Consider the following 27,227-nt stretch of genomic DNA (forward strand, 5'->3'; position numbering starts at 1 on the left):
TGAACGCCTTCAACAACCTCTCATAGTAACTATGAATCAATTCTTTAGTCTCTTGGGCAGTTCGATCAATCTTCTGCCAATCCACGTTTTTCGCGGGTACCTTCGTTTTCAAATGCTCAATCACCTTATAGTACAAGCCCATCACCATAGGTGACGGTGCGCCCGTCTCCCTGTCTCTCTCTGGTTCACTTGTCGGCCAACCTACAGCTCTTTTGCAATCTTCCCACAAATCTGCCGGAACCACAATCTCAAAGAGAGTGTTCAGGTCTTCCCAGAGACATTTTGCAAGCTTCACAAACCTATCAGTCTGCTGATACCATTCGATCGGTTTCTCTCTCAGTTTGGGAAAATCGTCCGTAAATGACTGAATGTCACTTCTATGCCATGGTACATGTACTAATTTTCCCCCTGCTGTCTCCCTCATTGGTAACATTGTTACTGTATCACTACTCTGCGGTCTTTTCTCATTGTGCTCTGTAGCACTGTCCCTCCTCTTTTCCTTTCTCTTTACCCACCTGCTTTCCCATCTGTCTAAGCACCTCCACACTTGGGCACTCTGCAGCAATTCTCTAAGGTGTGTCTTCATGCCTGCTGACCTCATGTGTTCAAAATCTGTGGTCCCAAAATCCAACCTGTAGCTCCTGCTCAAGTGTTTCATCTTGTCTATGTCAACCCCGTTTCTGTCAGCTGCTTCCTGTAGGCTCTTATGTACCTTGTTCACCTCCTTCGTAATCCTGGGACATAGATACCTCAGCTCTTCTTCCGTGTAGGACTCTAACCTGTTCACACCCATAGTCCCTTCCACCAATTCTTGTGCTTCCATGTTCAACCTGACCCTATTCATATAGTCTTCTCCTTTCCCACTGGCTGAACTTTGTGTGGAATTTAGACTGTTGAACCACTGTGTCAGCTGTTGCGCATTCACTCCCATCAGTGTAGCATTCACATCGACTGCCATTGATGGTTGCGGCAACTTTTCAGTATTCGATGTTAAAGGTATTATCAGTGGGGGGCTCGACCTCACCAACGTTGACTGAGCACACATGGGACTAAACTCCATCAAGGATCCGGGTCCATTTGGCTGAGCCGCTATCGGAGTTATCCCTGAAGTGTTCTCTATGCACCTTCTTTCTGTCCCATTCTGCAGCATTGGTCCCTGACCGCTCATACCTAAGTTAGGCTGACTATACAAAGGTACCGGTGGACCTACAGTAATGGGTAGTGATATCGCGTCTGGGTTCTGTCCATTTCCCATGTTCTGTGGCATGTTCATGCCCACACCATGGGTCATCATTGCCGGCATGCCCATCTGACTCCCCGTCATCTGAGCATGTGCGTTTCCCCCCTGCATCTGCTTTTGAGGCATCAAAAACTGAGTTGATTCAGCTAGTCCCATTGTTTGGTTGTAACCATTCTGTACTCCCCTTACGGTTGGTTCTAGAATTGTTCCTCCACTGTTGTCACTACTGTAGTACCCTGGCATCTGCGGCTGATAATTTTCTGCTGGTTTCAACATGGGCACATCTGGATATATTCTCCTAACCTGCGGTATCTGCGGGGTGAACAATAAACTCGGGTCCTTAGATCCCGATGACGCTCCTGAACTCTGGGTTTCACTGTTCTGTACCGGTGCCGGAGGGGCAGAACTGGTACTTGGACCTTGTCCATTCTCTGCATAAGGCGGTGGACGGTCGTTCAGCAATTGCATTATTAACTCCTCATCCTCTAACTCCTCTTCTCTTCTCAACTTTTCCTCATCCTCTCTATCCCTGGAACACTTCCTGTCTGTCTTACAGGTAGCTTTCTTACCTGTCTCCTCTTCTTCTTTAGTAATTGCGGGGAACAATTTTATCCCCTGCAATACATCTGACCTCCACACCTTCTGTGCATTATCCCACCTAGCATCCGCTAGTGTCTTTTCTACCTTCCTCATTCTGGTCTCAAACTTTTTCTGCTGTTGCTGTCTGGCCATTAGTTCCCAAATCGCTAGAGCCTCAAACTGGGCTGGCCTTGGAGGCACCTTCATGTCGTACATCGTGAATCTCAAATTCTCTAGGATCCTTATATTGAATGTCCCATGTATCGGGAATGCTACGCTCCCATGTTTCTCTGTCAACTTGTGCCATTGCTTTAGCCAAAGACACGGAGCTACCCCCTTCTCTTCCATTACAATGTAAGCTGGTGTACCTTCGGGCGGCATCTCCTCTCCTACACTCGCTTTAATGTAAGACTCCCCCTTCATCGCACTCCTGAATGCTTTAAAGAATTTCATTTTTCTCGTCTTTTATTTCGCAAAGTTTGTAATCAATAGGTGACTTTAATTCCCGGAATACTCTTCACTTGCCTCTCCCCTTCCAATCGGGCCCCCCCGGACTGCGTCCAATCCGTGCGCGACCCTTCTCTACAATCAACCTATCCCAGCGCGGCTCCTAGTGACGTCACACTCACACACACTGCGGCTGACAAAGCCTCGCGGCTAGTCCTCCTTCACTCACCTCCTCTCGTAACAACTTCTTGCATGTATCGCGAGCTACCAAAAATAAAACAGATCTGTCGGTTTACTACAGGAAGGGTAACACAGTCGCTTCAGGACCTTAGGGACCTTTCACTAGCCTCGGACGCTATTCCGTCTTTCTCAGTCCCCACGTTCGCAAGCAAATCTGACCCACAGACCTACTCTCAACTTGTCAATGATCTATTCTAGTGCACTTAGAATCTTGTCAAAGCCCGAAGTCGAAGTTTCTTTCACTTCCTAACACACGTACCGACTCGTTGACCACGCCCGATCAACCTACTAAACCGCCCAGACCACAACATGAATCAACATACTCCGGAGTCTCTTGACCTCGCAGGGCCCGTCTCAACAACAACAACCACGTGGACCTTTTTTTATGCACCAAGCGCCACACGCACATGAAGTTCGACGACTTCCCTACTCTCACCCTCGGAGCCGCACCTCCGCTATCTCTATGAAGTTCGACGACTTCACTACTTCTACACTCGGAGTCGCACCTCCGCTATCCTCTAAAAAAAAATAAAAAAAATCCTCGCAACCTTTTCACACACCCTGCGGCAATAAGCTGTGCAAGCGCAAGACCCTAGCTCCACTCATACCATCACTAGTACCGCCAACGCTGGTTCCACACCTCCGTTCTCTCCATTCGCAAGCTCCGAGATCCCGGGAAAGTCGCGGTGGACCTAGCCCATCATCATTCTGTCAATCAGTTTTATCCAAGAAAAATCTAATTCAACTTCTCGAGTGTGATCTCAAAATGCGTAACCGTTAATTCAACACCATGTACTTTAGGAGTACAGGGTCCCAAAAGACGTAACCGTCCTCTGCTACCATCTACTGATAGAGCGGTCCGTAGTAATAATTTACCTGTGTTCAGACGCTCTTTAGGCCGATGAATCTTTTGACTAAGTGGGAACTCTCTGTACCCTTAATCAATCAATTTCATTAAAATCAATAATCAATAACGAACATAAGCAATACCTTGATCGACATAACACTTAACAATTAATCCAGAATACATTTCGGCGAACCCTGACCTTTCAGTCAGGAATAACCACACCAGTTTATTCAAAGTTAATGAATTTTATTTCCCTATATTAGCAAAGCTAGCACAATATATATGTGTCTCAACACCAAATGATAAACATAAATGAACATTAATAGCTGTCCATAGCGGCGAAACAGGTGCAATCTATGTAGCATTTGAATCACAAGGCATTCGATGATAGCAATGCAAATCACTAATACGATAATCTGTAATGAACTAATCGCATACATTTAGTCAGCATAACAAGATCTCAAATTGCATCGTGCGACATATGGAGTCCTCGTCTAACCTCAAATTAGCATCGGCATGTGGGACTTCATGCAAAAACAATTTAGCAACATTAATTTAGAAAACTCCTAGCTAGGGACCTTATCAAAATCAGCAGTTGGTTACCTAAAGGAAACACAATGCAATTTTACAATTTCCTTTCATATTTACCAATTACGATCAGCAATCAAGGAAGTCTTCGTCTCACAGGTACCGTTCTTCGGTCAGCATGGGTACTGGTTCTCGATCAGCATGGGACGGGGCAAAGGGGCAGGGGTGGACGGGGCAATTGCCTCACGGCGGCTAGGTAAAACTACTACTTCATGCAAAGGGATCTAATCAAAGTTGAAGTTTCTAGGGCCAGAATCATTTAAAGTCTCTTTCTCTCGATTAGAAAAAGCATCAAAGTTTCTCAAAATGGCATCGCAGCAAAGTGGGCCATAATAGCTACGAAGTCAAAATAGCGTAGTGTCAAGTTGATGGCTGCAATGGATCTGATTTCTTCTCGTGCACCTGGTTTTTATAGACAACAGTTCAAATCCAGTAGGGTCTTCCATTGGAGGGTTCATAGGTTAGCTTCAAATTGACCAATCAAAAACGACAGTTCTCAAGCTTTTACTTAAGCATACATTATCCTTGGAGATGGGTACGCAAGTTGCAACATTGTCTGCCAATTAACTCACTTTCAGAGCCTCCATTGTCCGCACCTGCAAATCGACCTTGAAGTAAAGAGAAAATATGCCAGGCTGGTTCGAAACCTTAAGATAAGCATGTGAACAGTTTCTGTGGAAAAGTACAGCTTCAAGCAAAATACACGTTTATTAGCACGGTGGAAAAATACGAGCATCTAAACCGTGAGACCAGGCAACTAGGCCAAAGCCTCCGCTAAAGTAATGCTAAGCTAAAACATTTCAAGCAAGCAAATCGTAGCACACGTTTATGATTATGTCGGATTAGTGCAATTCTAATACACCACGTTATATAAAGCACGCTTATAAATGATGGCAAACTACTCTGAGGGCACATTTTGTCCCCGTACAATCTTTATTAGTTCGGTTAAAGTCACACATGATTATTTCACACTACGTTTACGCTCTAATAAATGTAAAACCTTCATTTTCTGCTTCATCACCTTCTGAAAGGCCTTCACTTTATTTGCCACTGGACATTTTATACTTGCTGAGATCCTTCTCTTTAGGAGTGGAAGGAACATCCAAATAAACTGACCTTAGCTCAGCGTTAGAATGAGAAATGATGTCACTCCATGCCTTTTTGTTTTATACAGTCTTAGCTGTTTCAGTACTGACTACCCAATAGGAACTACATCTACCAAAGACTATTCTGTTGCCAGATTTCAGTGGTTGGTTGTATTTTACAATTGACTTGGGGACTCGGGATCTATAGGACACCTGACATGGAATTATTTTGCATGCTATTCGGATTTTACTTCAAAACTAAGCAGGGACAACATTGGAGGTTGGTCTCTTAAAAAAAACAACTTTCTAATCAAGAGGTGTATTCTGAAATACGTTTCCCATGAGGTTGAAAGTTAAAAAAAGTTTTCTAAGTGAATTCCTCTGTCAGTGGATCATACTTTCAGTATGTGCCTCAATAGAGGATTTCAGCATCAAAGCACTGTATTAGAAATGACTGATGTGCCTTTGCATTTTATTAACTGTTACCTTAACTATTGTTTATGTCTCCTCTGTCTTGTATTCGCAGGAAAGCAGTGCTCGGATCCTGCTTTACCGAGGTGCCAACAAAGAGATCAAGAATCACAATGGACAGACACCTTTTCAGGTAGGGACTCTTTCACACCAGATGGCGATGAGTGTCATCACGATTGTTATCACCAAAAAACAGATGATATTTTTGATTACTTTCACTTCACATGCAAAAATTTATTACGGAGACTAATAGCATTTAAAATGAAGAAAGTAGCTCCAAACAATGAATCTAGAGAAGTGTAAACAAACTACACCACAGGGACGCATTATTGGATGGGTGCTGTATTACCTCCCACAAGCAGTCATTTGTAATGAAAACAAAGGAACTCTAATTGCTTAGGAAACTAAGTACTGATCCCACATTCCGTGATGGTCTTGCTCTATATTAATGTTAACTTTCGTAGGGAACATTCCTGTCTCTGTGCATTGGCCTCTGATCGTCATTTTAGCATCATCCAAACTGAAAAAAATGAAAAACAAAAATGCTGGCCAAACACCAAGCACTGAGGGAAAACCCATGGGCATTGGCAACAAGCCAGGCTCTACCCTAAACCCCACACTGCCGCACACTACCAAAGGTTGAGCACCTTCGGCCAGCTAGGCACAGTGCCTCTCACAGGCCAAGCCAAATGATCACCCACTGCTGCATACAGTTAAAGGCCATGCACAGCAGGGTTTGAGTGCCTGTGGCTGGTTGGATGCAGGACCTGGCCACAGGCCATTTCCATAGCCCAACCCCTGTGGCTGTGCGATGTGAGTGTGCACCTGCAGAAGATTTTGTTGATCAACAAAGGCTGAAACATAATGGAATGATTATCCTAGCACACAGGGATCTCCACTTCTCTGTTCTTGACAGTAGAAAAGTACTAGGCCGGTAGATTTGGGAATAGTAAAGGGCAATCTTGAAGGTTCCAAAATAACTAAGGCAATTTCCTATTCTCGAAATACAGGCCAGAATGTTTTTTTACTATGTTAATGATTCAGCAGTCAAGTTTTGCAGATGGGGATATTATTCTCACAGGTGACATCAACTTTGTTTGGAATGGGAACCGGAACAAGTTTTGACCTGAGAGACGATTGACTAATTTGTTTTCTGAAAAACTGAATAATTAATTGGCCTCGATAGGCCACTGGGATATTTGGAGGAAACTATGTGAGCAAGATATACTTTTAAGACTTTTGTCATCCAGGCCTTGCCTCTAAAGATATAGGCCTACCCTTTGGAACGCCTTAAAAATCAAGGTCACAGTTCAGTGTGAAGGGGCAAGATTGGGAGTCCCCATAAACCCTTTACAAGGCACAAAGAGGCTGGGAGGGGGCATACCCGATCTTGGCATGTACTTTAACTATGAAGCAGCACAAGGACAGTAACTGAATAGTACAAGACAGAAACTGATGAAGTACTTCTTCATATTGAAAAGGGTACAATGGGCCAATCCATGTGGGGCTCTTTTTAGTTGACAAATGGCTTAATGCATTCAAGCACATACCTAAGCACACCAGTGCAGACTGTTCTAAAGGCCTGGTATAGGATAGCTACAAAACAGAGATTCCGCTCTTTTTTAAACCAATATAATCCACTTCATCGTAATCCAGCCTTCACCCAAGTACTTCATTATAGTTCATTTGACAAGTGGAAGAAGGGCGGTGTAAACTCATACCAGACATGTTCAAAAAGGTCTTGATTGAAACTTTCACACAGAGGAAATTAGACTAAACTAAGTGAATAAGAAGGCTTGCATTACTCTCCAATGCATCACAGGGATTGTGAACTACACATTGACAAAAAGGAGCTACATTAGATTGTGTACCCTTTAGATCACTCTTTTCATCACTTACTTCCAAGAAAGAATAATTTGGAAACTTTATAAACTTCTAGGAATCAAATATTTCTCACCTAACTGCACATAGGAATAAGTGGGAACTTATTTTTCAGACAGGGTCTCTAGCAAAGTGGGAAAACTTGTGGGAAGGTATGTGGGGAATCAAGAGGTGCGCTACATCTAATATATTATTTGCATTTTACCCCAGGCATTTGTCTTTATATGTTACGTTATGCAAGCTCCAGTTGCTGTAAAGCTAAAATCAGACAGGTGATGTGGCACATAATTGGTTATGATGCTCCTAAGTGAAACCTTTTTGGAGAAAGGTTTGAGAAGCAATTAAAGAAATGGTGGAATAGCTTATAATTTCATATTGGGCCTGAACAGTTAATTTCCACATGGGCTTGGCCACATTCAGGGGCAGCAGTGTTACCCAGATTTAGACACAAAACATTGCTATGTAAAGTAATGGTAATCATCCTTCTGGCTGAGTTGCCATAGCAGCAGTGCAACAGGGTAAAGTCCCAAGTCCTCTCCTTCCTCCGTGTTAGACAATAAATGTACAGAATTAGAGAATAAAGGTAATGCAAGCTACTAGTTTTTATTTTATTTCATTCATGCCCATTTTGTTTATCATTTATTGACAGTGTTTACATTTAGTGAAAACACCTCCCACTCAAAATAATAGAAGTGATAATGCATTACATTAGCTGTAGATAAACAAAGACTTGGGGCCCGATTTAGATTTTGGCAGTATCACTGCGAAGCTGTGTTGGCAGCGGGCCCAAAAAGACCGTCACGTTGACGGTCTTCCACCCGCTGTATTTAGATGTAATGTGACTAAGCCAAAGACTGCCATGACTGACTGCACTCCATTGCACCAGCTGCATGCCGCAGCCGATGCAGCGGACTCCAGTGCTGATGACTAGTCCTTCAGTTGCCGTCTTGAGGGCGACATCCTGTCAAGCCTATTTAGATTACACAGTTGTGCTGGAGGTGTGTCAGTTGTGGGCCCATGCCCACGGGAGTATATTGCGGGACTCGTTCAGTATAGTACTATGGATGTGGTCATTGGTTGGATGCTAGCAGCCCACACCTGTTATAAATTTGACAATTGTGAACACCTGCAAAACACACTATAAAACACACTCCATTTCAGACCATGAACCTTTGCCATCATACTGCAGCAGATGAGACAGCCATCAGAATTCACAACACAGGAGAAAGGCTTTTTTTCTGTTTTCCTCTCCCTCTGTGTTTTTTGTGAAACTGACTTTGTTTCTGTACTGTTCATTTTTTTAGCACTAGATTTGTTTAGAAATAATTCACAATGGCAGGGAGGAGAAATCCCTGTTTCACAGAGGGAGAGTTCTCTGACATGGTTGATGAAATCATTAGAGTAGAGCCAAAATAGTTTGAAGCACAATTCGAAAATACTGCCGTATCCCAGAACAGGCAGATCTGGGCCAGAATAGTTGACAGAGTGAATGCTGTCTCTAACAATCTGCTCAATCAGGAACAAATTAGGAGGAGGTGGAATGACCTGCGGGGGAAAGTCAGTTCCCTGGCCTACAAGCGTCACCTGGAGGCCCGAAGGACTGGTGGTGGTTATCCTCTCCCCCCATTACAACTCTTTCCCTGGGAGGAGAAGGTCTTGCAGATCCTACATCCTGAAGGCTTGACAGGAATCCCTGGTGAAGTGCAGGCTGGTAAGTTACAACTATGTATGTCTCACTAATCACTAATGGAGTCCTGTCCTTAAGTTAGACGTTTAGAATGCTGCAACAACCTTACCAAAACAGGTATAGGTAATTTCAACTACACAAAATATATTGTGTCATACCAATTATTAGCAACATGGTTGTAGCTCTCCTTTTCACAATGTGCAATATTCATAGTTAGATTGTTTGTAGTTCCCCATGGATCATCCCTTGCATTGGCTCTGTCCATTACTTCCTATCAATGTATGTGTTGATCTCCAATATAGTCCTAGAAAGTGATATGTGTAAGCAAACAAATGATGGATTAAACCCAGATCTGTGACTGGGCGTGAGTGTTTGAAATGTTTCAGCACTCCCTTTATCATCCTTATGTGTTGCTAAAGTCGCCCTAAGTGCTAAGGGTATGCCCAGACGGGGGACCTGTGCTCACTATGCCACTGGATTTAAGCTAGCCTGGCTGATGAAGGGTAGTACCGTGAATACCAGGGAGGCCCCTGCCTGGCAGTTCGTGCTAGACTGTTCCCATGGGAAACAGAGTCAAGACTGATGTGCATATGGTTGGGTCCAAACTGGGGTGGCATGGTGAGCAAAGAGCGATAGATTAAATCCAGATCTGTGACTAGGGGTGAATGTTTGAAAGGTTTCAGCACCACGTCCATCATCCTTTTGTGTTGCTAAAGGCGCCCAAAGTGGGAAGGGTATGCCCAGACGTGGGTCCCGTGCTCACTGTGCCACTGGATTCAAGCTAGCCTGGTTGATGAAGGGTGATACCTTGAAATTGGTCCCAGGATGCTTGTTTCTGATCTAGGGAGAATCTCGTCTGGCAGTTCGGGCTGGAGTGTTCCCATGAGGAACAGGGTCAAGCCTGATTTGCATGTGGTTGGGTCCAAAATGGGGTGGCAAGGTGAGCAAAAGAACAGTGGATCAAACCCAGATCTGTGATTGGGGATGAGTGTTTGAAACGTTTCAGCACTCTGTCCACCATCCTTTTTATGTTGCACTTTGTACTTCCAAACATCAACATATCGCAGCAAATGTCACAACTTTGAAATGTCCAAATGAAGATTACATGGTGATGGACCCTGAAACAGAAATACAAGGGAAAATCATTTTACCACATATTAAGTTGAACTCAATTGACAAGTCTTGAGGATACACTTACTTAGCACAAGCACAGTTAATCTATATCAATGAGCACAGTAGTCAGTGCACTGACCATTCCTAACAAATAACCATAGCAGACAGATATGTTCCCTAGGTCACAAGTTGTACTGACATTGGAGGTTACAATTTGTAAAGGTAAACTTATTCTCAGGTGAAGAAGTGGTCAATCACATCTTGACGGAAGTCAACTCCTACTTCTCCACCACTGTCATCTTCATTAGGCATTTCAAAATCCTCACCTCAGGCTCATCATGGTCTCCTCCTCTGCAAATATGGGGATGTTTCTCCGCAGGGTGATGTTATGGAGAATGCAGCAGGCACCTTGATTTGGCACACCTTATCGAGTGAGCAGAGTAAGGCTTCACTGGTCTTGTCCAGGCACCTAAACCTAGCCTTCAGGAACCCAAAATCCAGCTCCACTGGCCTCCATGTTCTTCCATGGGTCTCACTGAAGCAAACTTCCCCTGGTGTTGTTGAATTTCTCAGCAGTGCCAAAAACCACAATCAGTTAGGATATGCTGAATCTCCTACACAGAAGCAAAACAATCAACAGATTACTCACATATCAAGCCATTGTCCCTTCCTAAACTAGGATTCAGGCAAAAGATCATCAAGTCATATTGTACTTACCAATAAGCCTGGCCCTCTCAGGTCCAAGTTGTGACATCTGCATGGGTATGTTGCTGTTCCATAGTATGAATGAATCTTGTGTTGACTCAGGGAAGTGAACACACACTTGAGATGTACAAGCCTGGTAAGCAGACAACTTGCACATTAATGGAATGGAGTTATTCCGATTGCGGTAGACCTGTTCACTTGCGTGTGGTGGCACTAAGGCAATATGTGTGCCAACTGTTGCTCCAATCACATGTAGAATTCAACACAAAGCATACAATTCTCCCTTCACGTGGCCAAATCCTGTGGACATGGGAATGGGATGTAGCTGTTGATGTGTATCATCAAGAAAGTTAGAACTTCCTGTAGCACACCACTGAAAGTTGGTTGGGACATGCCCCCAGATACTGCCACAGTGTACTGAAAGGCGCCAGTGGCAACAAAATGCAGTACTGCCATGAGTTTCACTATTGGTGTTATAGCTGTTGGATTCATATTGTGAGGCAGGAGATCAGGCTCCAACTGCTGACACAAATCCAGCATAGTTTGCCTATTTAGACAACATTGCTCGGGAAAGGGCTGGAAGACTTGAGGCTGTCGCCTCCTACCCAGGGCTGGGTTCAGACGTCTTTATGTATAGAGAAGAAAATATCAAATGAAATGGTTACTTCATACTTTTGATGTCAACACATACCTGACTTCTTGGTAACAGTAGAAATGTCTTTGGTTAATACATGTACACACATTAACATCAAATATTTGGACCTCACATTTTTTTTTTTAAATCTCATTTTTTTATCATTATGTGCAAATAATACATTTGAACTGTATTATTTGCACATATTTTTTTCCTAAACTACCATTAGTGGGGGTAGTGTTTCCCCCGCTGCACTATCAGTGTTAAACACATTCATGGTTCACATTTTATGGGGTCATATCTTGCCAAGAACTAGTATTGTTCGTATCTGACGTTTGTATGTACATGAGCATCCATTTTGAGTGCTGGTGATGCACAAACAATTAAAAAATGCATAGCTTCACACCCTAAAATGGTGTCTGCCTGACCTTGCCATCAGGACATTGGCTACCCAATGGCCATTGGCGGAAGTTGACCGCGTTGTAGGTGGCACCCTCCATGACAGTCCCTGCCATAGGCTTACGTGTATGACAGCTACGCATGAAAGCCAACGGCTGTGTCCGTCTCTGTCACGGATCACATCTGCCGTGTACTTGTATGCTGCGTTGTGAAAAAACACTCACTTGCTTTCTAACACTGCAGCCATCAAGACCTCCTCCGTTTTTTGCTGCTGTTACCGACTTCTGGGAGCCAGGACGCTGGGAAGTGACAGAGCCCCTGCCTTCAGCTAGGGGGAGCTGGAGCTCCTTGCTAGGGAGGTTCTGTCCCTCTAGAGGCAACTGTATGGGACCCCAGAGGAACAGGTACATGTCTGATTGTGGAATGTCTGACTGTGTAGCCTCTTCTTTTCTGATAAACAGGCTATTTTGTTCATGTTTGGTAGTTGTGGTAGTGTTGTGATTGGAGTTGTCAGAGTGATGTAGCTGGGACATCTTTGTTTTTGCCATTGTCTCAAATGTCTGTGCAAGACAATGTTAAGTCACCTGAAAGTAGAAGCTGTAAGGTGTGTCCATGTAACACAGAAATTCTATTTCATTACACCAACGACAGTCAACTGACTACAAGTGGCCATTAGACAGTGTACCAATAGTGTGACTGACAACATACAGCCAATGTTGAAATTATGTTGATGTTCAGATAAAAATGTAGAGGGTCTGGAGTTGTTTGATGCTGTGCTGTCACATGGGATTTCAGCACATTATGTGTATTAGGTTGCTCAGTATGGTTTAAACCTGTCATGGACCCACATATAGGTAAAGTTAGTTAATGTGCAGCAAGTTCAGATAACAATGGCTCACATTCATCCATCCCAGTCTGTCCCATTCTAGCACACACTTGTTTATAAAAAACACAAATCTCTGATCTCACTGACACTTAGCAGCCCTTTTCTTTTTCCCTTTGTCGCTATATGTGATACAGACCCTGGGTTCTGATTCTTGGGAGTTTAGACAGGAACGCAGTGTAGATGTCAGTGTGATTATGTGAAAGGATTATACAAGTGGTTTGGCCTTTAGTGGCTCACAATGATTGTATGCAATGAGGCGTGGCTCTCACAACAGTTGTTCATTGCTCTGGCCAAGATAGTGTTGTAGGCCTGATTAGGTAACATAAGTAGCTAGCAAATATTGATGGTGCAAATAAGATCACTGCAAGTCAGTGTTTCAGATTTACCTCTAATATTTTGCTGGTAAAAAAATCTGATAACTGTTTGGTGAATGCACATTCACCAAACAGTTATGTCACAGCAGTACTACCAAACAGAAACACTGAATTTTCTTTTCTTGTTCTTGTATGTCATCCACACAGGTCAGTGCCCACCAGAAACGGGAGATCTTGAAGGCCTTTGCAAAGAAGGTGCAGACCGTGGAGGTCCACAAGCAGCATAGCCTGCACTGTTGATAGAGGAGAGAGGACTTGCGTTGGGCAACACGCAAGTCAGCCGAGAGCCAAGAGGGGCAGTCCTCCCAGCAATCCAGGCGGGTGCACCGCACCTTGACCCCGTTAATGGCCTGTATCCTTGCAGTGATTTTACTTTCTATGTATGTTGTATGCCATCAACAATGAGGTTGACACACATCCAAAGCCCATGAGGATTTCTGAAGATGTAAGTTGATCAGACAGTGTCTGATGCTGTGTGTGGTGTATTGCTTTGTGCTGAGGATGACACTATGGGGGTCATTCTAACCCTGGCGGTCCCCGCTGGGCATTCTGACCGCGGCGGTTTAGCCGCGGTCAGAAGTGGAAAACCGGCGGTCTCCCGCCGGTTTTCCGCTGCCCAAATGAATCCTCCATAGCGCCATGGAGGATTCTGACACCCCATACCGCCATCCTGTTCCTGGCGGTTCTCCCGCCAGGAACAGGATGGCGGTATGGGGTGTCGCGGGGCCCCTGGGGGCCCCTGCAGTGCCCATGCCAATGGCATGGGCACTGCAGGGGCCCCCGTAAGAGGGCCCCAAAAAAAATTTCAGTGTCTGCTTTGCAGACACTGAAATTCGCGACGGGTGCAACTGCACCCGTCGCACCTTCCCACTCCGCCGGCTCAATTCTGAGCCGGCGTCCTCGTGGGAAGGGTGTTTTGCACTGGGCTGGCGGGCGGCCTTTTGGCGGTCGCCCACCAGCCCAGTGCAAAACCCAAAATAACCTCAGCGGTCTTTCGACCGCGGAGCGGTATTTTGGAGGGGGAAGTCTGGCAGGCGGCCTCCGCCGCCCGCCAGACTTAGAATCACCCTCTATATTCTTCCTCCTCACAAGGCAAGTACTGTTGGGGGCATGCACATGGCTGCAAAAGATAGGAATGTGCCCACATTGGTGAGAGAGGTGCATGTCCCGCAGGCAACATTTTTGTGTCCTGAATTCTGCCAAGAGGAAAAATTGATGATAGGGAGCAATGTGATACTGAAAGGGACATTTGCTTATAGAAGATAACATCACATAGATGTTTTGGTGTCCCATCTTGAGTAGTCAATTTCAATCCCAAAAATGACCCTTTGGGAGAAGTGAATCAATTTTAGCTATGTGCTGCATAGCTGTCTTCAGGGCCTACGGGTTTACTCATGCTGTTGGAACCCTCTGTCATGGAATGAACTACAAGTGTACAAGAGACAAAGGCATACATGATATGGAAAGTGAGATGAGGGATTACTGTACTTGTTTCAAATGTTGTGTGATGTACATTGATGTCCAATTGTATTCTCATAGATATCCTAAATCTGTTGTATCTATTTTATCAGCATCTTCTGGGCAAGGCAAAGGTGACAACGGCCACATTGGTGGGGATGAAGCTGGCCACTGGGAATCGGGTGTAGACACCACTGACACAAGGGACCCAGTGGCATGGAAGGTGAGGGGACTGGCCAGAAGGCAACAAGTGATTCTACATCTTTCTCGGAGGCCTCCAATTAAGACCAGTCCCTAATGTGGGTGGACCCAGGAGAGACTGCGACACTTGCATCTTCATCTGCCCCCCATTCCAATATCCACCTTCCCTCTTGCTCCCCCCGCCCCCCCCCAAGTTAGCTGTAGCCATCACCCTAAAAGAGGCAGTATCACTTTAGCTGCAGGTACCTCTGCCTCTGCCCTGGTGTCCGAGGCTGCGCTCAATCAGGAGGATGTTGACCTATTATGGACGATCGCTGTAGGCTGCACTTTTGAATGCCATCCAGTAGCTCGTTGGCCAGAACATCCAGATGCTGGCTTACCTGGATGGCATTCACAGTGCCCTTTATGGCCTACAGTGCTCAATGCAAGGTCTGGCCGCAGCCTCCCACCCACCCCAACCTCATGCCCACACTCCCACCCCATCCCAAGTCCCTCCACCTAGCCCTATTCAAAACACATGAAGACATATGCACTCATCCACAACAACAAACACAAGCAGCACATCCGAACACCAAACGAGCAAAAAACACAGGCACAAACACACATGTAGATACCCCACATTCCACCGCCACAAGCATACCTACAGACATCACATCCACCACAACACAACCATGCACCCCCACCACCAGCACACCCGCAGACACTACACCCACAACTATACTATCTCCCACACACACCACAGTCACCCCAGTCAGTGCACCTACCTCAGCACAACCACACACCCCCACCGCCAGCACACCCACAGACACAACACCCACCACAACATCAACAGCCACACACACCACAAGCATACCCCCAGGCCGGCACACCCACCACACATGCACATGCACCAGCACACCCGTAGATATCACACCAACACATACCACATCCACTACACACTGATCCACACACACACACTGGTTACAAAAGCCCACACTCACCCACCCAACAGACAATCAGTAAGAGACACAAACCTAAAGATACAGCACATACACCAGACTCAAGCAACCACATCTTCAATACACACACACCCACAACCGACACTCCCTCTACCTCCAAAACCAAACCCACTGAAGACAGCCCTAACCTTTTTCCAATGGAGGACCTTTTTTTACCCCTGGCCCCGGCCCCTTCCAAAACCACCCATACCAAACGTCTTTCCAAGCCTTCCACATTCCCACCCACCTCTTCCAGACGTAAATCTACCCCTTTCAAATCCCAAACCACCCCTACTAAACCCACTGCTTCCAAATGCAAACTCCCCCCACACCCTGACTAAGATCATTCAGGTGCGTGCTCTCTGACCAATAGATGCCCTTTCCAGAGGAGGTTTATTCTGGCAGTGAATTTAGGAGGCAGATGATGAGCCTGAAAGCCATTGTTGCCCACATGGGGCTATCGCTTTGCTGTATTTATTATGGAGGACTTTTCATAATTACCATTGAGTGACTTAACTCTGCCATATATATAAAGACGTTCATTTTGATAATCCTTTGTCCTGGTCTTATTTTTTTAATTGTTACTAATTGTTTGCTGATGAAGTTCTTTCTGCGTATGTGTGAGCCATGCACTTACTCTCATTTGTGACACTGACAATCACAGGTTGTATATTTTAGTTTTTTTTTTTTTAAATACATACATTAGTGTTGTACATTAGCGATTGACATATTCATTTTGGTGCAAGCATTCATGGTGTTACTGGACACTCGCACCAAAATTATATGTGTTTCTGTTCTTGGCTCAGCAGTAAAAGGGCCTGTCGTCCAGTCATCAGACTCTTTTGTCTGTGGTGCAATCGATGCCGGCAGTGATTGTTGGCGGTGACGGCAGACCGTCAGCGGTCTTTCCCTTATGCTCCTGATGACATGTGAATAGGGTGGGCAGACTGTCACTGCGACAGGCGGGTTTCCAGTCAAAAAGTCGAAGGTGGGACTGTTACCGCCAACATCTAAATCGGGCCCTTGGTGAATACTACAGCTGAGGCCATGAATACTTCAGCCTTTATACACCAATATGTGTGACTCAAGACTTAGTTTGTTTATGGGTGTTAGACTGTTAGCTTTTGGCATGGTTTCCCCAGTCATTTTGGCTTCTGACCCCCGGTTTTTGATCCTGTGCTGAATTTCGATTTTGCTGGCTTTCGGACTCTGGGCACTTTACCACTGCTGACCAATGTTAAAGTGCAAGGGCTGTCTGTCTAAATTGTATTGGTGATTGGTTTGTTTATGATGGTCATATTTGATTTACTACTAAGTCCCTAGTAAAGTGCACTATGTGTGCCCAGGGTTTGTAAATTAAATGCTACTAGTGAGCCTGCACACTACTTGTGCCACCCAGCATGATTAGCCCTGTAAACCTGTTTCAGACCTGCCACTGCAGTGTCTGTGTGTGCAGTTTTAAACTGTTATGTCGACCTGGCAAGTGCACCCACTTCCCAGGCCCAAACCTTCCCTTTTGGTACATGTAAGACACCCCTGAGGTAGGCCCTAAGTAGCCCCATGGGCAGGGTGCAGTGTATTTAAAAGGTAGGACATGTACTGATGTGTTTTACATGTCCTGGTAGTGAAATATTGCCAAATTCGTTTTTCACTATTGCAAGGCCTATCTCTTCCATAGGTTACAATGGGGATTGCCTTTAAATATCTTTTAAGTACAGTTTCCCATTGGGAGCAGATAGAGATGTGGAATTTGGGGTCTCTAAACTCACAATTTAAAAATACATCTTTTGGTAAAGTTGTTTTTTAGATTGTCTATTTGAAAATACCAATTTTAGAAAGATGGCATTTTCTTGCTTGACCATTCTGTGCCTTTGCTTGGCTGCTGAATCCATGTCTGGGTCAGACTGACAGTTGGGCTGTTTGTGAATTCACTCTAGACAGTGACACAAAGGGAGCGTGTGCCCTGCAAAGCCTGATGAGTCTTCCTGGGCTACAGTGGGAGGGAGAAGCTGACACCTGCACTTGAAAAGGCTGTGCCTGGCCTCTCACAATACATGCTCCAACCCTCTAGAGTGTGACTGGTTAAAGGCAAGGAAGAGGCAGGGTCTTGTGCACTACAAAGTCTTATCTTTGAAGTTTGCCTACTTCAAAGGCAGGAATGAGTACAAGTAGTGGACCCAAAACCCAAGTCTTTTAGAATACTTCTGGATTAAGAGGAACCTCTGCCAGGGAGGAGAGCTGTGAGGAGGAGTACTGCCCCTTTGCTGCGTGTGCTTTGCTGGGTTGGCCTGAGGTTGCTGCTTCTACCTTAGAGAGGACAATGACTAGACCTTGCTGTGTATCCTGCTTGTGAAGTTTCTCCAAGGGCTTGGACTGAGCTTGCCTCCTGTTAAGAAGTTTCAGGGACATCAAAGAATTCACCTGCTAGCACATGGGCTCTCTTGCTGAAACCCCCGGACTTGCCTTGTGGTGCCACATCCAGTCCCTGGGCCCCTTGAAGGAAGAACATGCAGAACCTGGGTGAAAATCCACGCACCGGAGCCAAGCAGCAGAAAAATCAATGCAGCCCCTTCCTTGCAGCTGCAGAAATCAACCCGTTACCAGCTCAGCATGGACTCATTCTTGCCCTGAGTCCAGATTTTCCAGGCATCATACTTGGGCTTCAAATCTTTAACATCACGGGGGCGTGGACTGAGGCCGATGCAGCAGCACGCATAGAGCGTAGCTCCTGGCGGCCTCTGTCTATCCGACTTTATCCTGCACCCCCGGCTAACAAAAACTGGAACTGGGGCATAGCCACACGAAGAGCACTCATCGACCATAAAAACACGGTGACCTGGAGGTTCAGTGTGGCCTGTAAAACTGAGGAGAGCTCTGCGCGAGGAACACTCGCAAATCAAGATGGCACCCACACTGCAAGGTAGCGGAGGGCTCTGGCGATAGCACCGAGACCCCGGAACGCTGACGAGAGCTCCTGGAGATCAGAGGCGGCCTGCCTGCGGAGAACCCCACTGTGCCGTGTAGGAAAGTACCATCTTTCCTGGCATGTTACCCCCATTTTTACATGTATGTAAGTTTGGTTTTGCCTGTCTCGCTGGGATCCTGCTAGCCAGAACCCCAGTGCTCATAGTTTATGGCCTGAATGTGTGTACCTGTGTAGTGACTAAGGGCCAGATGTAGCAAAGGGTTTTACCCATTCTGTGTCTATGGGAAAATTCGTTGCTACATGGGGCCCTTACTGTGTTATTGAGGCTCTGCTAATCAGAACCTCAGTGCTTATGCTCTCTCTGTCTTTAAAATTGTCACTATAGGCTAGTGACCATTTTCACCAATTCTAATTGGCACACTGGAACACCCTTATAATTCCCTAGTATATGGTACCTAGGTACCCAGGGTATAGGGGTTCAAGGAGATCCCTATGGGCTGCAGCATTTCTTTTGCCACCCATACGGAGCTCAGACAAATCTCACACAGGACTGCCACTGCAGCCTGAGTGAAATAACGTACACGTTATTTCACAGCCGTTTTACACTGCACTTAAGTAACTTATAAGTCACCTATATGTCCAACCTTCACTTAGTGAAGGTTATGTGCAAAGTTACAAAATGTGAGGGCACCCTGGCACTAGCCAAGGTGCCCCCACATAGTTTAGGGCAATTTCCCTGAACTTTGTGAGTGCTGGGACACCATTACACACATGCACTACATATAGGTCAATACCTATATGTAGCTTCACAATGGTAACTCCAAATAGGGCCATGTAACATGTCTAAGATCATGGAATTTCCCCCCCATGCCAAATCTGTTATTGGGGTGCCAATCCCATGCATCCCCGGGGCTCCACTATGGACCCACGGGTACGCCAAACCAGCTCTCTGGGGTTTTCTCTGCAGCTACCGCTGCTGCCACCCCACAGACAGGGTTCTGCCCACCTGGGGTCTGGGCAGCCCAGTCCCAGGAAGGCAGAACAAAGGATTTCCTCTGAGAGAGGGTGTTAAACCCGTTCCCTTTGGAAATAGGTGTTAAGGGCTGGGGAGGAGTAGCCTCTCCCAGCCTCTGGAAATGCTTTGAAGGGCACAGATGGTGCCCTCCTTGCATAAGCCAGTCTACACCGGTTCGGGGAACCCCCAGTCCCTGCTCTGGTGCAGAACTGGACACAGGAAAGGGAAGTGACCACTCCCCTGTCCATCACCACCCCAGGGGTGGTGCCAAGAGCTCCTCCAGTGTGTCCCAGACCTCTGCCATCTTGAATCCAGAGGTGTGAGGGCACAATGGAGACCTCTGAGTGGCCAGTGCCAACAGGTGACGTCAGAGACCCCTCCTGATAGGTGCTTACCTGACTAGGTGGCCAATCCTCCTCTGAGGGCTATTTAGGGTCTCTCCTGTGGGCTTTTCCTCAGATAACGACTTGCAAGAATTCACCAGTGTTCCTCTGCATCTCTCCCTTCGACTTCTGCTAAGGATCGACTGCTGACTGCTCCAGGACACCTGCAAAACTGCAACAAAGTAGCAAGAAGACTACCAGTGACATTGTAGCGCCTAATCCTTTCTGCTTTCTCGACTGTTTCCTGGTGGTGCATGCTCTAAGGGCTGTCTGCCTTCATCCTGCACTGGAAGCCATGAAGAAATCTCCCGTGGGTTGACGGAATCTTCCCCCTGCTCCAGCAGGCACCAAACTTCAGTGTCACCGGTACTCTGGGACCCATCTCAGCCTGACAAGCGTGGCCCCTGGAACACAGGTGGTGGACCAAGTGACCCAGACTGTCCAGTGGTCCAACTGTCCAAATTTGGAGGAGGTAAGTCCTTGCCTCCCTTCTCCAGACAGTAATCCTGTGCACTGCGTGAACTGCAGGCTGCTAGGGCTTAGGTGCACTTTTGCAAGGAATCCTTCGTGCACAGCCTAGTCCAGGTCCCCAGCACTCCGTCCTGCATTGCTCAACTCTCTGAGTTGACCACCCGCTTCGTGGGACCCTTGCTTGTAGTGTTGAGACAACCGTCGTGCTCATTTTTCTTGAACCCGTGTTCAAGTACTTCTGCGGGTGCTGCCTTCTTGTGCGTGGGCTCTCTTTGTTGCTGAGGGCCCTCCTCTTCCAAGTGGCAACCTCCTGGTCCTTCCTGGACCCGGGCCTCACCATTTTTCTCCAACTGCGACCTGTGCAGCTAGCAAGGCTTGTTTGCAGTCTTTCTCCAAAGAAACAACTCTGCATCCTCCAGCATTCCGTGGGACATCTTCTGTGCAAAGGAGAAGTTCCTGGCACCTTCCGTTATTGCAGAATCTTCAGCTTCTTCCACCCGGAGGCAGCCATTTTGCACCTTCATCTGGGGATTAGTGGGCTCCTGCCCCCCCTGCACACGTTCGTGACTCTTGGACTTGGTCCCCTTCCTTTATAGGTCCTCAGGTCCAGGAATCCTTCTTCAGTGCTTTGCAGTCAGTTGTGGTCTTTGCAGAATCTCCTATCACGACTTTAGGGTGTTTCTGGGGAAGTAGGGTCACTTTACTCCTACTTTTCAGGGTCTTGGGGTGGGGTATCTTGGACACCCTTTGTGTTTTCTGAGACTCCCAGTGACCCTCTACACACTACACTAGGCCAGGGGTCCCTAAGTGGTTCGCATTCCCTTTTCTTAGTATATGGTTTGTGTTGCCCCTAGGCCTATTCCATCCTATTGTATTCTACAGTGTTTGCACTACTTTTCTAACTGTTTACTTACCTGATTTTGGTTTGTGTGTATATTTTGTGTATTTTACTTACCTCCTAAGGGAGTATATCCTCTGAGATATTTTTGGCACATTGTCACTAAAATAAAGTACCTTTATTTTTAGTAACTCTGAGTATTGTGATTCTTATGATATGGTGCTATATGACATAAGTGGTATAGTAGGAGCTTTGCATGTCTCCTAGTTCAGCCTAAGCTGCTCTGCTATAGCTACCTCTATCAGCCTAAGCTGCTAGAACACTATTAATCTACTAATAAGGGATAACTGGACCTGGCAAAGGGTGTAAATACCAACAGGTACCCACTATAAGCCAGGCCAGCCTCCTACAAACTGTATAACAAACAAGTTGTCTATGCTTTGCAAAAATTAAGGAACTTAATGCTCCCAGTGTTGCATCACCAGCTAAATTTGATAAATGGCAAAAAATGTCACTGAAAACCAGCTCAACGGGTTGGTCCAAAATGGAACATTTAATTTGACCCTTTCAGGTCCAAATAGATGGTTATTGTGGCCAGTGAACACAAATGGTTGTCATGCACGTTTTGTAACCTCCACAGGGAGTTTTAGAGCGATAGGACCTGACCCTCAATACATATCATCACAACACTCTGATATTGTCACCACACACAGCGTGGGCAAATTATATCAACGGAACGCTCCAGCCATTGTAGATAATGGTATGAACACTTTGTCCAACCGCATTTACCACCTAAACAATATTGTTTTGTCTGCAGTTGACATCATACAAAACAACATGTCATTTTTACAACATGAGCAAAGTCAGCTTAGGTCCAATATGCAGTTAGGTTGGACGTTACAAGTTCTGAAGTGTGGTTGCGTACCCTTGCAACACATCCGCTCCAGGGAATTGTTTGCCGCGTTTAACTTGACGCAACAGCAACAAATAATGGCTAAGAAAGAAGGAACATATGTTTTGTTGAACATTGAAAAGTTTAAAAAGTTGCCTTTCACTGTGGCAGAAATACCATCTGCAGTTTGGTTAATACACAGGGTTATTAATCTCCCAGTTTCAACTCTTCAATTTACCTCGTGCTTGAAGCACATTCCTGTTGGCATATTTGAAAATCTAGGAGATACTTACATCCTTGAGGTGTGGGAGCTACTCTTTACCAACATATGTTTCAATGGCATTAAAGAGGTCTTTCTTAGCAGAAGCAAATGCAAGACTTCTGTAAGTCATTGATTTGTAAACAGCTGTTCCTTGCACGAAGCATATAATGCTTCATCTGCAAATTTAGCTTGCTATCTGAATGTGTTCCTGTCCCTTTGATTCATTCAGTGTTCCATGTGCTCTTGACCGGGAGCTATGTGATGCTGAATGAAATCAGTTGTTGTGGAATGCGAACCGGAATTGCCTATGTAGTTTCGGGCTACCAAATTGTTACATGTTGCTGAAATGTGCTTGTTTTCCCCCAAGCGACAGATAAAAGTAGCAGAAATTTAGCCTCATGCTGCTACTTCAAATGTAAATTTTGACAAGCTGAGATGACCGAAGGCTCTTTTGTTTCAAAAACATGTGGCGCTTACATCTACCCTTAAAACCTATGCTCTCCAAGTGGCGAGGTCTTCCGCAGAGGTGCAGTCAGATATTCAGCATAATACCTTCAGCAATACACTCAGTTTATTTGTGTTTTGGGGGGATTCCCTATTACTTTGGTGGTAATTGATGGCATTTTGCCGTTGCTATTATTTCTTTGTAAAGGCTGCCCCATCTCAACAAGGAGGACTGATGGTGCTTCCCCCAGCCCAGCTGTGTCATGAACGCATGATGCAGTACTTTGGAGCACAACTCATGGAAGATCTGAAGCCCAGCTGGTCATTCAGACCGTTCTGAATTGCGTAAGGCCCTTCTTTCGATGCATGTGGTGCCCATTCGAACATGCACCAGAATTGTGTCTTACAATGCAGTGCATACCTTATTTGGATGCTGGTCTGTTGGTTTTCTCGAAGAGGGTTCATTACCAGACATGCACATTGAGATTGGGATTGCTCCGGGTAGCTTCACATGAGCTGCACTTCATGGATCAAGTGGCTCTTGGTGCTACGACACATGGCACTGCACAGGATGTTGCCGCCTTGGCTGGAGCTCTGGCTGAGGCAACGGAACTCCCTCGCTTTCCTTGTCAACAAACTGATTACTTTACCATATGCTGAAGTGGGGTCTTTCCTGGATTCAATAACAATTGATGACATTGGCAATTTTCTAAAAGACCATGATTATTATTGATTTGCTGACATTTGGCCTCATTTGATGTTCAATTTTTTTGTAACATTTTAAATTGACCTCTTTAATTTGGCTTTTATTCTGGTCTGTTTTGCTTGTCGACATAGACATTTCATCTTGTTCACTATATCTTAGCTTGTTTTTTTTGTAGGAAAAGTGATTTCAGCATTAGATTTTATAATAGTCTCCTGCACCTTTGAACCAAGAATGGGGAGGGTGTTGTGAGGTTATTTTAGCATTTTACATGGACACATTATTTTAGCTGTGGGCCTGAGGTCTGTGCCATCTCACCTAGTTACATTTCGCTTTAATTCCTTTTATTATTTTAGTAAAGTTTCATTTAGGTGTAGATGATGTATTCCTTTATCAGTTGTCCTTGCCTGCAGAACCTGCAATTCATTTCTTTGCACGGCATTTCATCCTGTGCTTAACCCAAGGCTGTAACACATTATTTAGCAGGTATTGTTAGTCGAAAGGGAACAGTGTCTACCCTACACAGAAAATATGTGTTGTCACCTCAGGGCAGTTCTTAGAACAACAGTAATGTTAGTATTCAACACAACATGGGAGAGAGGACATTCCAGGCAGCTCTCCATCTTATGCTGCACGTCGTCGCCGTTTCTGCCGAAACCTTTTGGTTCCTCTTTGTCTATATGGGAGGGCTCCCAGCAGGCTAACAGACATTTTCTCTACTTCTGAACAAAGGCATTGTAGTTCAGCTTCTTTCCCGGGACCAGAAGGGCTGATTAGGGCTACCACTGCTATTTTCTCATGTAGAAACTTAGTAGTGTAGATAGGGATGTTAGACACTCTGTTGTGACAATATGGTGGGACTCTTCTTGTGTTTCACTTTCCTGTTCACTGCTGCAATAATGCTGTGTTTCGCTATACTCTTAATCACAACTGATTCCTTTTTACGTAGAATGCAGTTGCTTCAAAAAAACTCATTGAACTAAGATCCTGCTTCTATTTTGTCTTTGCATGTATGAGACTTATGTAACTGAGAGACTGTTCCACCACAACTCACTACGGCTCCCCTGAAGAGTCTTGAGTGTCAAGTGATAGGCTGCCACAAATCACTTCCACCTCTGGTACTTTTGAGGTGCTGCTAGCTAGCCAGAAGGGGTTAGGCTGACAGCTATCACACGGTGTGCAGTCATACTCAGTCCCCCACGCTCTGTGGTGCTGCTGCCCAAATCCAGGGTGAGGCGGTGAGGTGTACCCTGGAAGGTGGGGATAGGTCCTCCTGGATGTGGGGGGGTGGTGAGTGATGGAGTGCTTCAGAGAGCAGGTAGACAATAAGCATCAAGGAGGTATGGCAGTTAATTGAATTTAATTGAATTGGATGGAATCCATAGTGTATGGAGTCCTCCCACCAGTGGAGGAGAGGTTGGCGCGGAGGGAATATGGGTGCTGGACCAAGTGAGTGTTTGAGAGCCGCGGGTGGAAGAGTGGGAGAAGGACAGGGGAGGGGGATTGGTGAGGTTGAGACTGCACTGAGGTAATGTCCTGGCAACCTGGAAGGGTGTGCCCAACGGGGAAACCATATCCATAACAAACAGTTCTGATAACAGGAAACATCATCTAATAACACAACAGAAAAGATGCAAAGGCATGCGGCTACATAGCAGGGAAAGCAGTACAATTGTACATGGAACGAATTACAGCCACACAAAAACAATTGGAAAATGGATCAACAATGCAAACAGCACTAAAGTTAGGTATAGGCATGCAGCACGGTACTCATCTGCCCATCGACTGAAGACCGTGGCCCCCGGCTCCCAGCAAATGGCCCCCGGTTGGGGGAGTGTGACGAGCCTGGTACCATGAATGCGTCTCAGCCATCAGGGTGAGAGGTATTTAGTGGGGCCGCTATTGTCTTGAGGACCAGATCCCGGTAATCCTTGTCTGGCCTTTCTAGGTCCCTGTCCTGAGTCCTGCCAGTCCACCAGCGGCTACCGGGTGCAGCAGGGGGGTGGGTGGTGAGGAGTTCGGGGTGTCAGTGGAACGGGGGACAGATTGTGAGTCCAGGTCAGTGCTTAATTTGTGCTTGTTGTTACTGGTGCAGAGCACTAGCACTTATTTTTGAGGACTGGCGCTTATTTTCCTTCCTCAAGCTTTTACTTCGAGCAAAAGACACATATGGGAAAGACAGAGGAAGAGAAAAACTAAAAAAGCGTCACAATGGAAGAAAGCAGAAAGCTGCAAGAGTGAGCAGAAGGGGCAGAGGGTGGCTTTAAATGGATTGAAGAGGCCAGAGATGGCTTCAGGATTACGCTGCCTCAGTATTCTGAATTGCAAATTTAATTGCAGCAACTGCATGATTCAGGGGAGAACTTTGGGCACCAGCACGTTTTTATTTACAAATTAATCACTGGTCCAGGTGGGGCAATGCACATTGCCTGAGCAAAGATTCTTTCCAGGAAGAGGCGTAGGGCTTCTGGGTGGAAGAAATCTTCAGACCTGCCATCTTTCATGATCCACATGCGGGCAGGTTCGAACAGTCCGAACTTAATGTCCTTTTTGCGCAGTTGGAGCCAAAGGGCTAGGAATGCTTTCCTTCTGTCATTAGCTGCCTGCAAGAAGACAGTGGCATTGTGGCTCCTGTGACCCTCAAAGTCATACGGGCTGTGAAAATAGGCCACAGTCAGGAGCTGTCTCACCTGCTTGTGTCGGAGGAAACAGGCTATGATAGGGTGCAGTCTCCCCAATAGGTCCTGGCGCGAGGGGCCCATTCTGTGTTCCCTTTGGAACTCCAAGTGGAAAGTGAAGATGAGGCCCACAAGTGTGGGGAAGAGACCCCTGAGCAAGGCTCTGGCCGCCATAATCTCCTGCAGGGTGCGCTCCATAGTAGCGTCTTGGTGCTGGCACAGAGGAACCGTGGCTGGCGCAGCAGCATATGAGCCCTGCTGGGTAGCCATAGGCCAATGTTGGGAAACTGCATCTCCAGGGCAGGCAGGGAGTGGATCCGTGTCTAGTGCACGTCGCTTCGGGGACACTCACTGATGGGTCCTGAGTGTCCCGTGTGTCTACCAGCAGTTGGGCCAGGGGCGGTGTGCTGTGTGCACCCTGGGGCAGGGCGACAGAAAGGAGAAGGCTGAAGCAGGCAGCGGCCGTACAAAGGCCAGGCATCCCCTGAGGATGCTCCTGGTGTTCACAAGAGTCCCAGAGATGGTGGTGGAGTCCAGTCAGGAAGGGGCCATCGCGTTCAGGCAGTGTGGTCCAGCAGGGGTCGATACAGTCTAGCATGTGGCTCAGTAGCCTGAGGGTAGATCAGGGCCCTAAATATGCACAGCCCCCAGATTGAAGTAGTGAATATGCGTGGTGTGGCGGAACAGTGCCCCAGTACCAGTTTACGCTCGGTCACAGGCAGGTTGGGTGTAGAGGGGGGTACTGGGTGCCCAAGTCAAAAAGGAAGATCTTCCTGGAGTCATTCTGAAGTCATCTGATGACT

General features: G+C 46.2%; 1 protein-coding gene across 1 annotated transcript in view; it reads left to right on the forward strand.

Moving 5' to 3' along the window:
* SHANK1 (SH3 and multiple ankyrin repeat domains 1) overlaps positions 1 to 27,227 on the forward strand; it is a 1,404,784-nt gene that overhangs the window by 511,857 nt on the left and 865,700 nt on the right. The window contains exon 9 of the mRNA XM_069200994.1: positions 5,553 to 5,630. Within this exon, the coding sequence (XP_069057095.1) occupies positions 5,553 to 5,630 (78 nt within the window). The remainder of the gene's footprint in view (positions 1 to 5,552; positions 5,631 to 27,227) is intronic.

This window comes from Pleurodeles waltl, chromosome 7 (assembly GCF_031143425.1).
Source record: "Pleurodeles waltl isolate 20211129_DDA chromosome 7, aPleWal1.hap1.20221129, whole genome shotgun sequence".
Classification (NCBI taxonomy): Eukaryota; Metazoa; Chordata; class Amphibia; order Caudata; family Salamandridae; genus Pleurodeles; species Pleurodeles waltl.